At 42.5% G+C, this 21,978-nt stretch overlaps 3 protein-coding genes across 3 annotated transcripts in view; all 3 read right to left on the reverse strand.

Annotated features, from left to right (window-relative positions):
- bmerb1 (bMERB domain containing 1) overlaps nucleotides 1–8 on the reverse strand; it is a gene marked incomplete at both ends in the record, with an annotated part of 11,129 nt that extends 11,121 nt beyond the window's left edge. The window contains one exon of the mRNA XM_083694229.1: nucleotides 1–8. This exon is cut by the window's left edge and continues 80 nt beyond it. Within this exon, the coding sequence (XP_083550355.1) occupies nucleotides 1–8 (8 nt within the window).
- Nucleotides 9–1,163: 1,155 nt separating this feature from the next.
- On the reverse strand, nucleotides 1,164–4,705 carry LOC310821665 (mpv17-like protein). Its single transcript, XM_083693798.1, has 4 exons — nucleotides 4,010–4,705; nucleotides 3,559–3,629; nucleotides 2,668–2,697; nucleotides 1,164–2,202 (listed from the first exon to the last, which is right to left on the reverse strand). The coding sequence occupies exons 1-4, from the start codon at nucleotides 4,311–4,313 to the stop codon at nucleotides 1,909–1,911; spliced, it is 699 nt and encodes a 232-aa protein (XP_083549924.1). The 5' UTR covers nucleotides 4,314–4,705; the 3' UTR covers nucleotides 1,164–1,908.
- Nucleotides 4,706–12,922: 8,217 nt separating this feature from the next.
- On the reverse strand, nucleotides 12,923–18,881 carry LOC310821520 (germ cell-specific gene 1-like protein; the record flags this gene model as incomplete). Its single annotated transcript, XM_083693606.1, has 5 exons — nucleotides 12,923–13,214; nucleotides 14,017–14,128; nucleotides 15,011–15,163; nucleotides 16,931–16,978; nucleotides 18,593–18,881. The coding sequence occupies 5 exons, from the start codon at nucleotides 18,879–18,881 to the stop codon at nucleotides 12,923–12,925; spliced, it is 894 nt and encodes a 297-aa protein (XP_083549732.1).
- Nucleotides 18,882–21,978: the final 3,097 nt, after the last annotated feature.

Consider the following 21,978-nt stretch of genomic DNA (forward strand, 5'->3'; position numbering starts at 1 on the left):
AGTTCCATAGCTGGCATCGATAGATTAAACAACTATGACGTGAAGAGGCTGCGGATATGTTTTTTTTTTCGGGTTTTTTTTATGTTTATGTTCAGATATTTTTCAGGTTTTAATCAGTTTCGCCCGATTCGAAGGCTCCACCGACCTGAGACGCTGAGCATCTTTATTCAAGCTTCCGAATGCCTTGACGTGCGGTACGTAGAGGGATGCAGGGGACATGCGCAGTGCGGTCTGAAGGAGAGAAGACGACACCCAGGTTGCATGGAGACATAATGAAAGTAGCCTACAAATCTGGCATTCTGGCATTTTCCTACCTTATTCGTTGATTATATATGACAATAACAAATCATCAATGTCTTTCTTTCTTGCCCGACACGATAGTCATAGAAATGAAATATGCCTAAATATAAGAACTAATCATTTACAGATCATTTGCGCACAGATATTTCACTAACTGATGAAAGATGTTTCACTAACTCTCTCTTAAAATAGCGTGTGTTATTGAACATAGGAATTTCTGATGCCTCTCTGTGTTGAGGCTGTTGCTGGGAATAGCCTGGGCAGGTGGTTCCCTGTTGGAGGTCTGCTCCATATGGCTCTGAGGTGTAGAATGTTAACTGAGGTCTGAGGTGTAGAACTGCTACCTCTGATGCACAAGGTTAACCTGTGGACATCTGAAGTTTGGAATTAGGATTGGAATGAATCATTGATTAAACGTTTTGTATAATTAATAATGAATTTAGTTAATTAGTCATTCTGATGCATGGCACATCTCTATCCCAACCATAAACTTAATTGATATCTTAATTAAAATTGTATTGTTTCCTTTTCCACAAAAAGACATAAACACAGTGCGTTACAAATTATTACAATTATTATTATTATTACAAAATACTGATTATTTCTTACAGAGAAAAATAAAGAATGGTGTTTGTAGTGTCAGAGCCCTTTCAGTCCAGAGTCATGTACCTGGAGAGACCTGGAACCTATGAGTGTGTATGACATAGGCCAGTAAACAAGATGAATGAGACAACAGTTGCACAGTCACATGGCTTTATTATTGTTTTCATAATTAGGCAACAATCAATAGACTTCATTCCAGGCCAGAGTTAGTCTGACCAGTGGAATTTCTGTGCAACAGTACATTAGAATATTTTAGTGACACTAAAGGCGTAATACAATCTATTACAATCATATAAAGACAGATATGTTGTTTGACTGTTCCCAAACAAGATTGGATAAAAAGACACAGTACCTAGATATAATCATTATCATTATTATAATAATATAAACATTACACTATATATATATATATATATATATATATATACACACCATCAATTAACAGTACTTAAATAATCATTAGGATGCATTGGGCATTAACAAATTCTACCCAATCAACATTCAACACAGCCTATCCATTACTAGGCCTGGCAGCTTTGTTCAATAGATTAGCATTTTGACAAATATAAAATGTTTGACAGGAGAGAGTAAATATCGCAAACAAACAAATAACAGCAATAGTGTGTCAATATGATTTGATCCCACACCAATATGATTTAATGATCATTGTAAAACCAAGAGTATATTGTGTGCATAGAAGACTTATATCTACTATCTACTATCTACTACTCTACTAACAGTATCAAAGCCTACACCCTGTCTGTCTTGGAACCCAGCTCCAGTATTGCAAAGTGGAACTGATACGTTTCAAGACAAGGACATGGCCATTGTGATAGATACAATTCCTAAACAGATGCCATTGTAAAACACAGTTCAAACCAACAAATGCAATCTTCATCTGAGGTTTCTCAAGAAACTGAGTCTCCGGAGAGGTTCATTTTGAGACAGTACTTGTCTGTGCATGCTCCTCACGGGTGGGTGTACTGCGTCTTTATTCAAGCCATCCTACTGGTCAGCTTCTACTTGTCTGTCCTGCTTGACATTGGCTGTCTGTGTCTCCTCTTTGGGTCTGGTTCTCTCCTCTGTAAGGCTGGGCGTATCCTCTTCACCTTTAGAGGCCCGCTGCTCTTCTTTGGGCTCTGACTGCTGTTCTTTTGGGGTGAACAGCCATGCGAGGGCTGCGGTGGCGGTGCCGTCCCCGCTCTGGCGTGAGAAGCACAGGAAGGTGGCCCAGACGAACGCACAGCACCCGGTGAAGGTGGTACGCACGTACAGAGGCACCAGGGCAAAGTTCAGAAACTAAGAATGACAAAAGAAAGAAAGAAAGACAGACATAGAGACAGACAGACATAGAGACAGACATAGAGACAGACAGACAAAAAGAAAGAACAGTTTGGATATTACACAGAAGTTGAAATTAAGCAGAATTTATCATTACACCGTAAAAATAATAAATAATAAATAAAATAATAATAATTGACATTCATTCAGCCTTGCATGACTGGGTGGATTGTGTGTTGTGTGTGTGTGTGTGTGTGTGTGTTGTGTTGTGTGTTGTCAAAAGCTTAAGTCAGGATGCTATGAAAGTCCATACCCCATACTGCAGAATGTAGACATAACTGTAGACACTTGTCACTTCCAGTCTGGCCTGTCTCCAAAAGTGACAAGTGTCTCCAGTTATGTTGACATTCTCTTCAGTGTATGATCTATGTACTTTCATAGTGCATCGGCCTACAGTCTGATAAGGCAAAGATGGTAACGTACCTGCATGAAGGGCCAGAACATCAGCCCAGTCTGGAGAAGAAGAAAAAAACACATACAATTGACAATATTGAATCAAAACATTTTGTTGGTAAGTGATTTTATCATGGGAGGGCATAGTTGTAACTTGAGTGTTTTTTCAACTTTGAGCAAACAGCCACAGGTTGCTTGTAATAGCAGTCTGCCAACAGTGCTGAACACAATGACAGAGAATATGACGAGACCCTATCTACCCCAGACTAGATCTGAGACAGTTCTCTTCACTGCACAAAGTCATAACAGCAAATGGACTACATTTAAACAGATATGGCCTCTTACAAATGATACACGTTATCAAAGGCTTTACTTGTGACATACATACACCATGTGAGTATCAAGGACAGTGTCGGAAATACATGGGGGCAAAGGGCAATAATGCCCTTGGGATGTTCAATAATGGCCCTGAAATCACAGGTACTGGGGCAGAAAATGCCCCCCAAATGTTTCAGCGCAACTTTGATTGTAGTGGTGAAAACAGGTGGGTAAACCCTGAACTCCATGGAATGAAAAGGTGTTAAAAAGGTGGATAAAGTGAGTATATGTGGGTTTACGCTCCCTCTGCGTTACTGGTGAGTATGTGAGGGGGCATGATGGGAGCCCAAGGATGTGTAGAGGGAGGGAGGCAGTAGTCTCATCCATAGAAATAGAAGGAGTAGAATGGACATGCCCATTCAAATCAACATTCCATGAGAGCCATCTTTGGGTGTACTACCCAAATTGCCATGGTCTGATCTACTGTTCAGATCTGTCTGTTCTACTCATTCTATCTAGACTCTGAGAGTCTCAGCCCTGCAGGGAGCATGCTATGTTCTATGGTGAGGTGTGCTTGAAGTGGCCGGACTTGTACAGACTCACCTTATATGTATTCAGGAATTTGTCCCTCCAGTCTTCTAGGATATCCTCTTTGCCCTCTAATAAACTAACTCCTGGAAAAAATATATAGTCTGTTATTTCAAAAATCTGCAATAGACTTGGAAGGTTACACTTGTTTTGACTGAAGCCGATTTAAGCAGATTTACGGTGAACATACATTATGTAATCTACCACTGCCTTTATCTTGTTTTTATTGCCCTGGTAGACGAGCTCACATCTGTTCTGTTATGCTATGTCTTTCACGTGACTTCCCTTAGCTAACACAGACAGAAACAGCAAGAATAGATAAGCCGTCTTGAGCGTAAGGTCCAAAATGGTCACAAATTGACAGACAGATAAACACACAATCGTTGGAAAGTTAACAATTAACAGTCAAGTTAAGAAGAAATTCAGAGGTTCTGTTTTAGGCTACTAGTGTCCTCCTGGTTCTGACCTGTGTAGAATACGCTGGTGGCCAAAGGTGCAGCGGTCGTCTGGTCCAGGAATAGTTTACGCACCACCATCCCGGCAGAATTCCCGGGAAATCTCCGCTCCAAAAACCGCATCCAGAAGAAGCTAAAGTTACCATGGAAACTGAAAGCGACCACGGCAACATTCCTTGTGTGCCTCCAGTCCACTTCTTCCTTATGCGAAAACCACTGGTGAACGAGGTCCCCACTGGCGAACAGGCAACCGTAGAGGGTGACATTGGTAACCCACGGAAATCCTTTGACATGCTTTATCAATGCTTTTCTCATGGCTCCGACATACACGACATACACGAGATTTCGATAGAATATACCAAATTGTACACGGTGAAGGTCGATATATAGCCTACAATTGAAGGGATCTTTCTGAAATGTCCTTTCTCAAAATATGAAGCTTTCCTATGATTATATACATCTGGTCTTGTTCAATGTGCCTATGATATTCGATTCGGGTTACTTACATGAAAACACATCTGCGAATTCACATAATGTGTATCCTAAATGCACGAAATTAAGACCATAGAAACACCATCCTTCAGCCGGCGCGGCAGAAATTGTACGAGAGAGTGCCTGCGTAAAATATAAATACAAACGTCAGATGTGTCTTGCTCTGAACCATAGAAATATAATGAGTAGTAGTCCTTTCAAATCAACGTTCCATGGTGGAGGTACCATGTCCGATCTACTAAGCGTATTGCTATGGTCTCAACTGAGTGACTGCTGAGTGAAATCGGTGCGCCACCTGTGACGGAGAATCATAGCAGAGGAGGAGGAGCTGCCACCAGTCATGACATTACAACCACATACATATTTCTATGATTATAACACTAGAGGGCGCACTCACTCAATGAACTGTGAGGATATGGGGAGCACCGTATGTAGTCAACTTTCTTCAACTCCGGTGTTTCGACTGGGTGTAAATCCAATGTTGCTGAATCACTGCCACCTGCGGTTCTGGAGCGTCGCTTGGAACCCAGCTCCAATGTCTCAAGTCAGTCGTTAATTGGCACCAGTAGATGGCGTCATGCCCCTGAAAGCCATTACACCTATAGATTAACCTATAGAAGAAGAAGATGCATTTGGTTACTGATAGGGGGGGGGGCTATCACCATGATCATCATCATCATGATCATCATCATCAGGAGGTTAAGCATCAGTCTGTGCCGCGATGCTAATGAGAATAGCTCTCTGCCTATCTCCGTCGTCGATTGCATTGGCCTAAAAAAACTGGTCTAGAATCTCACAGGATTCTTCCTACGTCTGATTCTTAGCATCAAAAGCTGACAGCGTGCCATTACTCTCTGCTTTATTCCTCTCTCCCCGTTTGAAAACCTACCGGTCGACGAGCTTCCTAGCACACGTAGCTGAACGATTTTCGCCCTTCGTTGCATCTAACTTGTCATCCTCATCTTTGTTTTACCCTCGTCGCCATGAATATGTAATATCTTGAATGATGATTCTGGACCACACTATATTTTTCAATGGTAACTTTATTGTCTTGTTCTTAAACCACATCAACGGCTAGAGCGTGAGTACTAGTACTAACACAATGAAGCAGCGCCCCCTACTGGACTCCACAGGTGAGTACTAGGTAAGTTAGCAATAATAATAGTAAGCTCAGATGCCAGGTCTGTACGAAATAAAATAACTACCACAGTTTTGTATAAATGGCAATATGACGTCACACACAGGCCACGGTGACGTCACGACCCATGACATTTGACACTATAAATAGGGCTGAAATTGACTTGACATTCATACCCGTTCCTGAACTGCTACTATGACGCGTTTACAGGTGATCACCCCACCCCCGCTGTCCGAGGTCGACAAGACCTGGCCTTTTTCCGTATTCCCTGAGTGTGAATATGGTAGTGTGCTGCCTGTGGCTCATTCTCCTGAGCTAAGTGTGACTGAAAGTGTGCCTGAGCTGACGGCTCCTGTGGTGGAGGAGGCAGCACCTGCTGCTTCCAAACCCGCAAAGCTTTCACTGTGGGCAAGGCTCAAGCGTCGCCTCTCCTCCAAGAAGGGCGACGATGAAGAGCTCCACCAGGGCTGTTGTTTCCCCTACTGGGGACTCTTCAAATTGAGCTTAAAAAAATAAAGACATTGTCTGTAAACTCTCTTGTTTATGTTTTTCTTTCATAGTAGGCTTAGATAGATAGCTAATAATAATAATAATAATAATAATAATAATAATAATAATTCCAAAAATAATAATAATTAAAATTAAAATCAATTAATATAATATATAATATAATATAAGCACCTTTAAAAAACAATACAAGTGGAAAAACAATAAAACACAACACTTTAAAAAGAATAGTAGCATCAGTATCAGTTAAAGGCTGTCTATAAACATGAGTTTTAAGAGGAGATTTAAAAGAGAATACTGATCTTGCTAGCGATCTAGTGTGTCTGGCTGGTCATTTTCCATAAACTTGATAGCTGATAGAAGCTGCAGAATGCAGCAGAGAGGCAGCTGAGAGCAGCAGTGGTAAGTACATGGTGCTGATTAAATTAAGAAATAAGTCTTCATTCATTGCTCTACACGCTATTCTATATTTCAAAATGCAGTAAAACCATCTTCTATATATTTGGTAAGCCTGTGTTTGGGAAACCCAGAGCATTACGGAGCTCCTCTTTGCTCCTGCATTGACCAAGGGGTGGCGCTGCTGAGCATGAATGTTAATTGACATTCTGTTTGATATGCCCTAATGATCACATCTCCAGTATTCCAAGAATACAATGTTCTGAATGTATTATCAAGTACATATCACTTTGATCTCTTACCAGTCCATTTGACACCCCCAACTGAAACTGAACAAGTGGAAAAAATCACATTCAACATCTGACCCTGAAAGAACCACACCATTTATTTATTTATATTCATTATTCCATTGGATTAATGTCAGCTCATGTTCAATTTCCCCCTCGGCTGCTGCGTTACGCCCCGGTTTCATTCTCTGTCGGCAGAATTAATCTAATACAGAGAAAGTGGTTATTAGGCCACAATGCAGCCTGATAGAAACTTTCAGTCAGGCACTGCTTGAGGGCAACCTGAACAAGGCCCTGCTGTGCCATTCTGTCTTCTAAATCCTCTTGTGTTACTGTTAGGGCTTTTTAATAAAAACCCACTTGTTCCCCATTCAATTCCTCCCATGAATGGAGTTGTAATATGTTTATACTGTCATGGTCAATCTCACCTCTGTGTTGGAAATGAGGAAATGATTATGGGTGCCTTTACTATCAAGAGGTGTGTGTGTCTGTGTGTGTGTGTGTGTGTGTGTGTGTGTGTGTGTGTGTGTGTGTGTGTTTGTTTTGATGATAGTCCATAAGCATCTCTCAGCTGGATTCCTTTGGAAAGACTTTGTAACCTCCTATAATAAGGGCAATTATTACATCACTAGGTTTGTGGTGAGAAAGCCATTAAATGGTGAGGTGCACAGTTCAGGTGTACAAGACAGTGTCATGGAGTATACAGGTACAATCTTGATCCATGGACATAATGCAGTCGTTAGATACTGCAGGTCTTGAATTTGAAATACAGAAATATTCTGAAATATGAAACATTCATTTATCGCAGAAAATACTTTCAGGGACGGTCTTTCAGGGACGGTCGGCATTTCGTACAATAGACTTGATGAAAAATACATGAGTTTCTGACGCCCAAAGATCTCCAACCAAGGTTTCTGAGGCACAGAGTACAGAAGTCAGCAGAGGAGCGAGGTCAATAGCAGGGGAGAAAATTAGAGAGAAAAGAACAAGTGGGGGTGGGAGAGAGAGGCAGAGGGAGAGAGAGAGAGACACATACAATGTACACAGATAGAGAGAGAGAGACAGAGGGTGGGGAGACAGCGGGAGGGGAGAAAGATACAGGGGAGAGACACATACAGTGTACACAGATAGAGAGAGAATTCAATAAGACAGTTTGAATTACCCAGCGTTGCTTAGCTCATTTAGGATTAACTCCCAATTAGAATGAAATCTAACTTAACGCGCCATCGCTGGCACTACACATGGTTGATTACATGCTGTCACTCAATCTTTTATAATCTATAAACCTGACAATGATGAGTTCATTTTGATGAGCATGATTTGATTTGAGCAAAATAAACTTGCATGACTGAGACATTAGTACAGGGTTAGGGTTAGTACAGGGGGGTAGTGGGAGTGAAGAGGTCTCTAGGGTTAGGGTTAGTACAGGGGGGTAGTGGGGGTGAAGAGGTCTCTAGGGTTAGGGTTAGTACAGGGGGGTAGTGGGGGTGAAGAGGTCTCTAGGGTTAGGGTTAGGGTTAGTACAGGGGGGTAGTGGGGGTGAAGAGGTCTTTAGGAGTGATTGATTGGTGGCTTTAGTAGTGACAGGGTATCTCACTAGTGGAATAATGACATAGGTACCAGGGTAGAGAAGTGGGTCCTATATGGTGCAGTATAGTATTGTTCATTCTTGAATACCTCAGTTTATTAATTAAGCAAGATTTATGAATTTACTGTACTGCATGTTATGATGGCATACTGTGCTCTTAAAGGCTTTGTAAACATTTTGCACATTTCTTACCAATACCTAATATGGAACACATCTCTTGTCAGACGTTATCATGGGTCACAGATTCAGGAGACATTGCATTATGGGAGAATAGGTAAGTTACCTTTAGTTTCCATTTGTGAATATGACAAGAGCTAAATCCAAATAGCATTAGAAGGCGAAGAGGACTTGGGTTTAGCAGGTCTGATACGTTTAACTCCCTGATTCTATTACAGTGGGCTCTGGAGCTGCAGATAAAGGAACATTAGTCCCAGCAGCTTGACAGACCATTACTATTGAGTTAAATGAATGCAGAATGCCACCCCAGAATTGATATTTTTCATCTGTAAGTTAATCCTGTTTGATTCATACATCAAACCCATTGCTGGAGCACCCTAAATTTGGGGAATTTTGACCAACAGCCTGCTCCAATGCTTCCAATGGATTTGTGAATGGTATAGAATGTCTAGAATACTTCAAGGTGTGCTCTTTATACACATTGTAAGTTTAATGTCTGAATATGATCAATCGAATCAATTATTTCCTATTGTCATAAAACGTAAGAACCACAATTACATTATGGCAGTGTCTTAGAATACATCCCATACAACAGGATCAAAACCGTAAACAGCTTTGCTGATTTGTCAGAATATTATTCCCAAATTCGTAAGACTATATTCCTACTGCATTAGGCTACACTCCTGCACAGAGACTGCTACAAAATGATTGCAGATGGCCCTGCAAGAAAAAATGTTGAGGAAGACACCAGTATACAAGACAGAGATTAAATAATATCTGTATACTATTATATACTATAAATGTATCAGCAAATTTGATTATGATGATAAAAAGTTTTGTCAACAATTCGCAATAAGTACAGACTCTCTGTTGTAACATCACTGTCTGCTTTGAAGGTAAAAGTTATGGGAAGCCATAATGTGTGTGGTAAATGGCTCCCCCAAGTGGACAACCAAGATAAGGGGCTAAGGCGTATGTTATGTGCAGTGTTGTGTATCGGCTGCCTAAAAACAGATGGAGGTCTGGGAGTCCTTTCTCTCCATTCACCGGGGCTCTCTTCACAACATCTCTTCTCAGTCTCTCCCACTTGAACCCCCGCAGGAAATAAAATATGGCTCGATCCAGGGCTAAAAGAGAGGCTCGTGGTGGGATAAAAACAGAACTGATCAGTAAAAGCACAGGTAAAATCACAGATTTAATGATTAAAACCTTGCCTTCAATAGTCAGTCATCTCAGTCCCCAGTAACCCAGTTGCTGTCTACCTTTCCCTAGTACGTCCTGCCCCCCCCCCCCCACCCCCCGTCAAACCCAGAATATTTGAATGTCAGTCTGCATCACTGTCAGGGGGAGTCTGGTCGTGTCAATCACTGTCCATGGTCCGTAAAATTGGGCTTGGGTCTTGGCTCTGTTCAGTTTTGCCCCAGAGGCCCGTCCGTACTAGTCAGTCAGTCTGGTCGAGTGCTCTGTTAGAGGATAAAAGGTCAGTGCATAAAACGTTCATGTATAAAACGCACTTGGCGGTCAGTCCCCCACTCCCTGGAATGTCCACCCCACAGATGTGTCGGTCCCTTCTCAAGATCTGCACCAGTGGCTCAATGCAGGCTACGCAGAGGAGGGGGGATAGAGGACACCCCTGACTAACACCGCAGTGTATTGCCACCGCTTTGGTCAGTTGCCCATTAACAAGGATTCTGCTGGTAATGTCCCCGCACAGCATTCCCACCGGGCGTGCCCGGCAGGGAGCCGGGCACGCCCCTATCACCATCAACGGGACGGCAGTAGAGAGAGTCAGCAGATTCAAGTTCCTCGGGGTCCACATCTGCGAGGACCTGACCTGGACTCACCACACCGACGCCATCACAAAGACGGCAAGACAGCGGCTCTTCTTCCTCCGCAGGCTGCGGAGGTTCAACATGGACTCCAGGATACTCTGCAACTTCTACAGGTGCACCATAGAGAGTATCCTGACTGGCTGCATCACCGCCTGGTACGGCAGTTGCTCCGCCCTCAACCGTAAGACATTACAGAGGGTGGTGAAAGCTGCCCAGCACATTACCAGGACGGAGCTGCCATCCATGGAGGACCTCTACACTCAGCGCTGCAGGAAGAAGACTAACCGGATTATTAAAGACCCTCATCACCCCAGCAACAAACTGTTTCGGCTGCTCCCGTCTGGCAGACGCTACCGCAGCATCCGGTCTCGCACCACCAGACTCAGGGACAGTTTCATCCCACAGGCAATAAGACTGCTAGTAACTCCTGAGCTACTAGCTCACCACAATGACACTTTAAACTATGCCACTTTATAACATGCCACTATAAAATGCCACTTTATACCAGTCGACATCTGGATAAAAACGTCGGTTTACATTTCACTTTTTACATTTTACATTTACATTTATTTAGTTTTGTATTTAGGTAAATATTGTTATTGTTGTTGTTTCTTTATTTTTATTATTTACACTTCTTATTGCACTGTTGGAGGAGCCCAAGACTTAAGAATTTCATTGCCAGCGATTGCTCTGTAACTGTTGTGCATATGACAATAAAACCATCTTGAATCTTGAATCTTGAATCACCCAGGCTAGAAACCTCCCTGGAAATCCCATTTTTCGCAGTACCTGGAAGAGGTACTGATGCGAGACCCGATCGAATGTACGTAGAACCACTTTGCTCGAGCCAGAGTGTTCCATATGCAGTGCGGCACTGAAAGAATGCGAGATGTATTCTCTCGTAGCCACAGTAGACATCTGTGAGATAGGCTTTTCGCATTAAACCCTCATTAACTTCACATTAATTTATTACGACACCTGGCTGCTGCTCTCTCATCAGCATCACCGTTCGGTGCCCATAGACTTCGCTCTCTGTGCTCTGCCGCCCTGCAGTTATATATTTAATGGCCTACTCCAGAGCGGCAGAGGCCTGCTCCAGTTGTTAAAATAGAACAATTTGAGAGTGTTAAAATAGTTAAACTTTTAACATACATGAGAGTATAGCTGATTTGTAACATTCAAGTTGGAAACTAATTTAGGCCACTACATTTACACCAGAAGCACATCACGATAGATGCTAGCCTATCCAACACACATCCTGTGAGAGAATACAGGTACAGATAACTTTTACATCATACTAACAATGCATAAACACATACTACTAAGTATAGCATACAGTATGGCATCTTCATCTGCCATAATTCAGACTTTTTGCAATGCCTTTAGTGTCTTCTGGTGCACATTCTGCTCAAACATTGTAAAATAGCAAGGCTTATAGCAAGCCTACACCTAAAATAATATGTGGAGAAAGGTCTGCTTTGATACTTAAGCAATTTATTGTTCTCAGAGGCAAAAACAAATGTACAACATTAAAGATAATTTACAGCAAAAAAGAAAATGTGGCAGTCATAAAACTGGTACAGTGACCATGGGACAGTTTGTTTTCTTCTCTAGGTGGTGAAAACCATCAAAAACTGCCATGGAAGACAATATTTGTGGGTTATTATATTTCATTGCAACGCAATGAATACAGCAGGATGTTTCTATTCAATTGTACATGTATCGTGTCAGTTGGTCACTGTAGTCGTGGAACTGCTCTGTTGCCAGTGTCACTGTGTGGTAAATATAAAGTAGCCTATCACTTATGCATAACAACATGTCATTTTAACAGGGAAGCACATGCTTTCATGGAGATGCCACAGATAAAAACAGTCTACTTTCTTTGCATATTCATACAAATATGATTATAGGCAGTAGGCACAGTAAATCCTGCTATATTTTGCAGTCCGTAAATACTTACTAAATGCCTATTGTCACCCCATCTTTACACAGATAAAATACACTGAATCATTTCAAATTTAGTAAGGCAAAAGTATTAATTTAGTATAAGCGTGCAAAAAGACTCTGACTGTAAAATCCACTTCTAGGTTGCACAGGTAAACTATAGGGCATGCCCATGTGAATCTTGATAAATAGTTTGGCTCCAGGAAAACCCCCCCCAAAAAAAACAAATACTGTATGAGAAAAAGACAATTTGTGACAACTTGTGTAAGAAGTTGTGTCCCTTTCTTTGCAACAACTTCCCTAGATTGGCCCCACCTGCCAGTACTATCACGTGCAAGGCTTCTCAATCTCAGCCCCGTGGGAGTTGACTTCATGACTCCCAATGCCAAAACACAGAAGAGAGTAGATAGATCTCCAGCCCAGGTTCAATCAAGGCAGTGGTGCATTGAATCAGATGGTGCCAAGTTGGGATAGAACCCCCCAAAGACATCACGCCAACCACAGATGGACCACAATTGGGCAGAACAGATTTAATTCAGTTCCCCTACATTGAGAGAGTTACCTCAGCACTGCTCTTCCCCGAGGGATTCCGCAAACTCGCTCAGGTCTAGGGAGGAGGCGGGAATGGGTGTTTTTATTCCGCTATTCGGAGTCTGAGTGTAGGCCTCCACACATTTGGAGATGGAGTGGAGAGAGCGTTCCCGGAAGTAGCCGAAGGCTTCGCGCGCCTGCTCCTGGCGGATGCTCTGCTCGAAGGTCTTGCGTTTGTGTCTGAACTCGATGACAGTCTTGGTGTATGAGTTGAGGGTGGTCACCGATGCGCCCATGCAGCAGGTGAAGGACCCCCAGGCCATGCTAAAGGAGAGGAGGAGATCAGATTGACAGAAAGAAGAAGTCTGTTTAATCATGTAGTGCAGAGGGTGAATAAAGTCACCCAAATTGCCAACATTCTAGAGTGCCAAGGGTGACTTCATTCACCAAAAATGCATAAATGATGACGCTTCATTTTGTAGCCAAAGTATTGTTGCTAGGTAAAGACCACATAAAACACTTCTTCTCTAGGTGGTGAGTGTTCTGGAATTCTCTGGCAGTTAGTGAGTTAAATCAATTCCTGCATGTGGTTACTCTGTGGGACAACGAGTAAAGACTTATGATACATATAATAATAATAATAATAATAATAATAATAATAATTGATTGCATTTATATAGTGCCTTTCTAGACACCCAAAGAGTTTACATTGTAAGGAGGAGAACTCACCTCATCACTACCAGAGTCCAGCACAAATATGTGAAACACTGTGGACACCTTCCCATTTAGGGTTTGACATTACTATTATGAATATTATGACTTCAGATTATCGACAATCTGTTTAGTTCGTCCTATGCAAGTGTCGTACTGTATGTGATCTCACAGTACACTAGCTACTGTATTCATTAGCCATCTTTCCTGTCAAGTATTCTGCCATAAGGGTCAAGTTGTGTAGCTTCTAAAATTAATTTTAAACTGCATACATATGTGTAGGGGACAGTTGATCCTCTTATGTAATTTCAATCGCATCCATTTTGGGGCTTTGGACACCAAAGCCAAATCCTGCTGTAACATGAGAGCTTTAGGTGGCTTTCATTAGACACGGTGGTGGTGGGGTAAGGCCTACCAGAAGGACCATCCGTAGTCCCAGTTGTAGGGCCTCCAATCTGCGGGGCCCAGGCTGACGGTCGCCTGGAAGACCTGTGTGTACATCATGTGGGCCACCATTCCAAGGAGACCTGACAAAATACAGACACGCACGCACGCACGCACGCACGCACGCACGCACGCACGCACACACGCACGCACAGGCATTTCAATGTATGTGAAAGTACGCAGACACACACACAGACACACAAACACACACATCACTGAACTGCAGTGACCCCATGTGAGCGTGTCTTTTTAAATCCCTCTCAAATACTGTAGCTTATGTTTCTACACTCTGAAAAGGTCCTGGGGGTTTATTGAACAAGATTTACCAAGCTAATGCCTCCACCCAATAACTCTTTTAATCATGTCACCATCATCCAAGTAAATGAATTTTAGTGTAAACAACTCTGTCATGCTGTACAGCAGGGGAGGCAGAAATAGATAGATAGATAGATAGATAGATAGATAGATAGATAGATAGATAGATAGGTACTTTATTGATCCCTGAGGGGAAATTAAGGCGTTACAGCAGCTTACATCACAAACAACAACAACAAAATAAAGTGACAATAGAATAATAGAATAAAAATAAAACAGACATCTGAAACATTATATACAGTAAGAACAGTCCAGTATGATTACGAACAGTCCAGTATGATTCAAATCTGAGGACAGGCTCATTGAAATCGGATGACGGGCTCATTGCAATGCATGGAATGGAATAAGGAATGGTATCAAACACACGTCAGTTGTTTGCCAAGAGTTGACTTGACCAAGGCACCCTGGGTCAATGAAGATTGATTGGTTTAGTGAGTGAGAGTGAGTGAGTGAGGGAGAGAGAGAGAGAGAGAGAGAGAAAGTGAGGGAGTGAGAGGGAGAGTCAGTGAGAGAGAGAGAGAGAGAGAGAGAGAGAGAAAGTGAGGGAGTGAGAGGGAGAGTGTGAGAGTGAGTGAGTGAGTGTACTGTACCCGACAGGACCGTGAAGACGGCGGCGAAGGCGTTGAGCTTGAGTCCGTCTATGACGTTGCTGGAGTGGAAGAGTTCTAAGCACATGAGGCTGAAGCCGACGACCAGCAGCACGATGTAGAGCATCTCAGAGACTACAGACAGCCACAGCACACCTGCAAACACACCACAGGCCCAGCCAACCCTAGTTAACGGCCATACAGTAATCACATGCATGCAAGTGCTCTGGTGTGCACCTCTCACATACCTTATTTAACACCGTCATAGTAATCAGGAATGACTTTTAAGGTGTTCCTATTAATTCCATATTACTTTATTAATCCCCCACGGGGCGATTATATGTGAAGTGCCGATGGAGGCTGGTGGAGGTAGACATCGGAGGTGTTTGATACCATTCTTTATTCCATTCCATGCATTACAATGAGCCCGTCCTCCGATGTCTACCTCCACCAGCCTCCCCTGATGCAGGCAACAATAATCCACATACATTCAATAATCCACGATACAACATACATCCAACATACATCCAACATCAACATAGCTACATATATCACACAGCATCAACACAGTTCAGAACATCCTCTTGAGCACTGCATCAACCGTTACGCTATGTAGCTACCAGACAGGTCAGACAGTTCTTCCTATCTCGGCTCTCTCTCTCTCTCTCTCTCTCTCTCTCTCTCTCTCTCTCTCTCTGTCTCTCTCTCTCTCTCTCTCTCTCCCTCTCTCTCTCTCTCTCTCCCCCTCTCTCCCCCTCTCTCTCTCTCTCTCTCCCTCTCTCTCTCCCTCTCTCTCTCTCTCTCTTGCTATTAATCCATCATGACACCTCATTGGAGGAAGTGAACACTGCTGGCACGGGTAGCAGTATTTCCCTCGAGACGCTGTCAACGAGGACGGACAGTCCTGACCCTTAGGCAGGTGTCTGCTCCTCTTGCCATTGTTTCCTAATGGAAAGTCGTAGCAAAGTTTTGTTTACATTTTGTTACCTTACTTCAAACTTTCAGGGGGGCGGGGGGCAGAGTTAATCAATTTAGCAATAACATTGTTTACTACCAAAAAGTTGTGCACATAAATGATTAGGTTTTCAAGTTTGTAACCAATCACTTGAGGACCTTCGGAGGGACTGTCCCGACATCATGACCTTCTCCGTCAAAGGAAGGGGCGTGTCTATGTATGCCCGCCATAACCCTACTTCCTGTGTCCCTGACAACTGTGAGGATGCCAAGGCTGTTTATAAACGTAAGTCTCAGTGCGTCTGAAATATGGATGAGTTTCACCTCCCACAGAGCAAGGTTGGTGGAGTCTATAAATCAGCCATTGAGATGTCAAGGTTGGCATCAGGCACGATGCACATGTGAATATTATACCAAAGATATATTTCCTGGACACAGATTAAGCCTAATTGGACACTTTCAATGGAGATTTCCACTGAAGATAGTTTCTGGTCTAGAAGGAGTAGGACGCCTAATCTATGTCCAGGAATTAAAGATAGTTTAGCTCTATGAACAAGCTCAAGACTTGAGTCAGTTACAGTTGATACACTGTAAAAGCACAGAAGACACATTGTTTTACAGAGCGGATTTTCACAGAGTTTTAATTACTTACAATGAGAAGGGTGATGTTCCACATGCAACCCTGTACATGCAGTCTTCTTCTGTGTGAGCCTATATATCAGGGCAGGCTGGTGGAGGCAGAAATCGGAGGACGGGCTCATTGTAATGCATGGAACGGTAGAAACCATTCCTCATTCCATTACATGCATCACAATGAGCCCGTCCTCAGATTTCTACATCCACCAGCCTCCCCTGGTCTACACTACTACGTCAAGTCAAGTCCAGCTTTACTGTGCTGTTGGTCTCGTGGAGGTGATGAACAGCACCTTGACAGGTCTGTTTACCTTATCTCCTATAGCGATCACTCACCTCTCTCTGAAGCAGGGGCCAGATCAATAAAGCTTCTGCATTTCTCACCTGGAACGGAAAGACAAAGTGTCAACGTGACCCGAGCTTCACACCTTAGTGTGCACGGCATCGCTATAGGCCACATTTCACTCAAAGTGTCTGTCTGCTCTACTTGGGTGGGGAGGGCAGCCAGCAGCCAGCAGCACGCGGCCAGCGTTCAGAGACGACAGTGTTGAAGCTAGGCATTTTAATCAGTTTAATCACCGGTTTCATTTCAGGTTGAGTCCAAGTGTAACCTCCTTCGTTTCCGAACTGTATTACAGTAGCCTAATCCTCAATGCGAGGAGCGCAAATTGCTTCCGCCAGTTCTGAGAAGAACTCATACAGGTTCACCAATGGCCTCCCCTTATTAAAATACATGACACCTTATGAGACCTCTCGTCATGTCATCACGACAGGCCGTTACTAACGTCCCTGACATTCCTCCTCTCCTCCTTTCATCTCCTCCCTCTCCAGACCTTATTTATTCCTCCCGTCATCTGTCTGTAGCGGCCTCTGCGGCTGGATTTGTCATCAATCGAACGCTTAATCAGGTAGAAAAAAGGGTGGCGACAGCTGTTTTGAGGAAAAACTCATCAAGGCGTGTTGCGTAATCCCTTATCAACTCAAGCTGTCTCTCTCCCCACCATGCAGCCTAGCCTGTGCAGGCCTATTGGCTGCTGATGATGAAACAATCTGTTCCCAGGATTCATTCTTCAATAATCTGTGTGTGTGTGTCTGCTTACTTTTTAAAATTCTTACTGTAATGTCCCTTAAGACTCCCCCTTATCAAGCATAGTCAGCAGAATTAACTTGTAAGGTCTGTTCAATTACCTAGTCCTACTGTATATTTGGGAGATGATGGGAAGCACGCCATGTTGAGTCAGGAAGCGACTAATCAACATCAGCATTGCACACCTGTTATCGTTACCCCGACAACCACTATTACGCTAGACCGCTGTGTGACCATCTGTTGAACTTCCCCCCACTTTGGCCTCATTCATCTAGACTCAAGCTCTTTAGCCTGTCTGTGTCATTTCCTTTTAACTGCATAGGAGCTCTGGTCTAATGGGACATAGCCAAAGGGTCACCCTACAACGTCAATCTCCCCATCCGCTGTTCCTCCGCTGTGTTTGCTACGCTGAGATTAATTGCTCACTTCGCTGTCTAATACCTCATACCATGACTGTCATGCCTCCGTGACTAGTGGCTTCTTCCAGCTATATTAACTGGTGGCATTACCCTAAAAACCTCATCACTTAGAAAAGACCCTGTGCTTGCATTTTTGGGCATGCACGGTCTTTCATTTCCCACTTCAAAGCTGTTGCGTAGTAGAAGTAGCAAGTATGGTGACATCAGAATGGATTGTCTAATGACACAATCAAGGAATTAAAGTGACTGATTTCAGGGACTAAGGTGTGCGTGTGTTTGTGTGTGTGTGTGTGTGTGTGTGTGTGTGTGTGTGTGTGTGTGTGTGTGTGTGTGTGAGAGAGAGAGAGAGAGTGAAATGTGCTTTATCTATTCAATCATTAAATAATTACAATTGCTGATAACACACACGCACGCACGCACGCAAACACACACACACACACACACACACACACACACACACACACACACACACACACACAAGCAAACTCTTACCTTCATCATGGATATTTTCCGCACATGAAAACCAGATGCCTGTGTGGAACTGTCTGAAAAGAAATCTGTCGTCCCCCGTTTCCCAACTATAGACGACTTTGCTGGTGTCTGTCTCGTTCACTCCGTAGTCGATGCAATTGTGCGTGCGGAGTTTACTGCACATTGGCTTTGGGACCCTCTGTGTGCCCACACACCAGTAAGTTGTGATAAACGCCGTTATTGAGAAGAAAAGGGCTAGAAGATTCATCCCGACAGAGAGCAGAGCCCTGCATTTCCGTGTGGTCTTCATTGTCCATGCAGATAACTGAACTCATAAGTTCATAAACGCTTTCCGGACTTTCGTTATTCGGATACACAATCAAAGAAAACTGGTCAAACTCACCGAAAATAACTATAAACGAAGTGCAACATCTTGTGTCCAATTACAATGTGGCACTCCAAACCATTGAATTGAAATGCCGATCTATATGCGACGACAAAATCCTATCTTGGATTGAGTTTCACTCCATAATGTGTCATAGTCTGCCATTAGATTATTTTCACACGAAGTGTGTCGTCTATCCCCTGGAATTGTCACGTCGTGAAAGGATTTGACGGTTGTTGGCACAAACTGTTGGATTTGGTAATGCGCGCAATCTCTCTCTCTCTCTCTCTCTCTCTCTCTCTCTCTCTCTCTCTCTCTCTCACACACACACACACACACACACACACACACACACACACACACACACACACACACACACACACACACACACACACACACACATTCAACTGCCACCACCACCACCATGAATAATCTGAATGAATTTGGCATGCACAGGGTAATCTAACAAAAATGTATTTGTTTTCCAAAAGGGGCCATTGCATGTATCTCTTTAAACGTGCATTTAATTGTAGTTTTGTTATTTATCTAGATGTATAAGCATTGTTTTTTAATGTTGTCTATTGTTTGACATTATTAGTCTGTTTTATTAGTTTTAATTGTATTTCTATGACTTGCCTGAATCTGTAATATGTATTATTTTAATGTTGTTTTCTTTCTGTTTGGAATTTTACTGATGCTGATGTATTTCTATGATATTTTCTCTTGTTTTAGTAGCACTTTGTAATCTTGTTTAGAAGAGCGCTATACAACTAAATACTGGTATTATTACCCCCCTGAGATAGCAGGTTCAGCACTGCACCAACAGATCTCTCATTGGAAAAATAGATAGAAAGTACAACAGATGAATGAATGGCTACCTCACCAAAATGTCTTAAAGGAGCAGGGCATAACTTTGTTCACAAGATCTTTCATACATACGGTGGCACTGTTAGGAGGGCACTGTATATTTCGATTATATTGATTATATTTCTATAGATTTCAGTACATTGTTGGGCAGTAAATCAATAATCTTCACATTATTAAATAGATTATTTTGAGACAAAAGTACAACATGCCATGTTGATGACCACCTTGCCTACTTCTTTACATTTCCCATCAAGGTTTTTGACAGCGTTTCGTCAGCACCCCATTTCCATCAACATTCTTGTGCTACGCTCGTGAATATCAATCATCAGCGAACATACAAAGCTGGACACATTGACGTAGAACAGATTAAACTCAAGATAGCAATGGCCCTCCGATTATTTTTCCTTTAATAACTTTCTATAACTCCAAGAAAAAAACTAATTAACGGATGAAAGGGCTTTGAGTTGCAGCGTGCACAAGTGTCCATGTCACAACAACCAGAGGTTATGCATGTGATTTTTTTTCTATGTGGCCAACAGCAGTCCGCCCTTGTGGCATACATGTATGTACTAATACACAGAGCAGCACTGTAAGCACGGATAGACACATACGGTACCTTGAAGTGTGTATTTCCCTGCGGGTGACATCCGTTTAAAGCTGATATAGTAAGTCTCTCAACAGATAGGCCTTAAGATCTCCAACAGATCCCTCGTTGGAAAGATAGACACAACAGATGAAAGAACTGTACATACACCTGCTCACCAAAATGTCTCGAGAGATGGTTGACGAGGTCTTTCATACATAACAGAGGGTGTACTTCTATTGATTGCACATTTCAGTATTTCAATAAACTAGCAGGGTATTAAATAGATTAATTTTGCTAAAACAGAGAGAAAAGTAGAAACATGTCCTATTACTATGGTCTATTATTATGTAGGTCTATATCAGTCGAGGCTCGTGGAAGTAGAAATCGGAGGACGGCACATTGTAATGTATGGAATGGAATTAGGAATTAGGAACTCAATTCCATTCCATGCATTACAATGAGCCCGTCCTCCGATTTCTACCTCGACCAGCCTAGACCTAGGCCTATTGGCTCATGCAGTCATCCAGAACTCATCTGAAGGATTTGATATTTCATTACTCTCAGATAATAAGACAACAAATATGATTACAGCTTTGCCTATACTGTGATTCAGACAGAACGATAGTGATGATCTATATAAAAAATAAAAAAAAGTATTTAACGGTCAAAATGATAAAACAGGGAAATGAAATCTTCCTCTAGTGCACGCTCGGGAATACCAATCATCAAGAAACATGCAAGCGGGACACACTGACGTACAAAAGATTAAACTCCAACATACTTTTTTTTTCATTTAATAACTCAAAATCAAGAGCTTCAACCGCGCACAGTAAATACTCATGCTATTTATCGAAAACAAACACAGATGAAAAGGGCTTGTGAGTTGTCCGTGTCACAACAACCAGAGATTATATGTCATTTTGATATATCTGGCCAGAAACCTGCGCTTGTGACATGTACTAGTACAAAGAGCAGCATAGTAAGCACGGATAGACACATACCGGTATTTAATTTGTATTTCGCAGCGGGTGACTTCCGTTTAAAGCTCATAGACTTGAATTTGTCTCTAAACAGATTTTACAGGCCTTAAGGATTAGTGTTCATAATCTGTGGTACGCAGATCCTCGAAATCATAGGCCAACAGTCTGGGTGCTTTAGAATCAGATTAGTGTGTATTTGTGTGTGTGTGTGTGTGTGTGTGTACTTTGTTATATATACTACATAGAGTACTGTGTGGTCCCTGAATGAAAATGGAACTGGTTGTTACAGGATTTGGAATACTTTGGCTCTCATGTCTTAAATAAGGATCATTCACCTGCCACTGAAACAGAGGCATGTGTGGTTCAAACACACACACACACACACACACACACACACACACACACACACACACACACACACACACACACGCTACTGTTGATGGCAGGGCATTCACTGATTGTGCTGTCTTGTGTGATTATACAATCACAACGAGATGTTTACAAGATGCTTATTGAATGCAGATCTTTAGGACATAATAACTAATGATAATAATTCCAGCCATAAATCTCACACACTGAAACAAATGAG

Source organism: Argentina silus, assembly GCF_951799395.1.
Source record: "Argentina silus genome assembly, chromosome: 22".
NCBI lineage: Eukaryota > Metazoa > Chordata > Actinopteri > Argentiniformes > Argentinidae > Argentina > Argentina silus.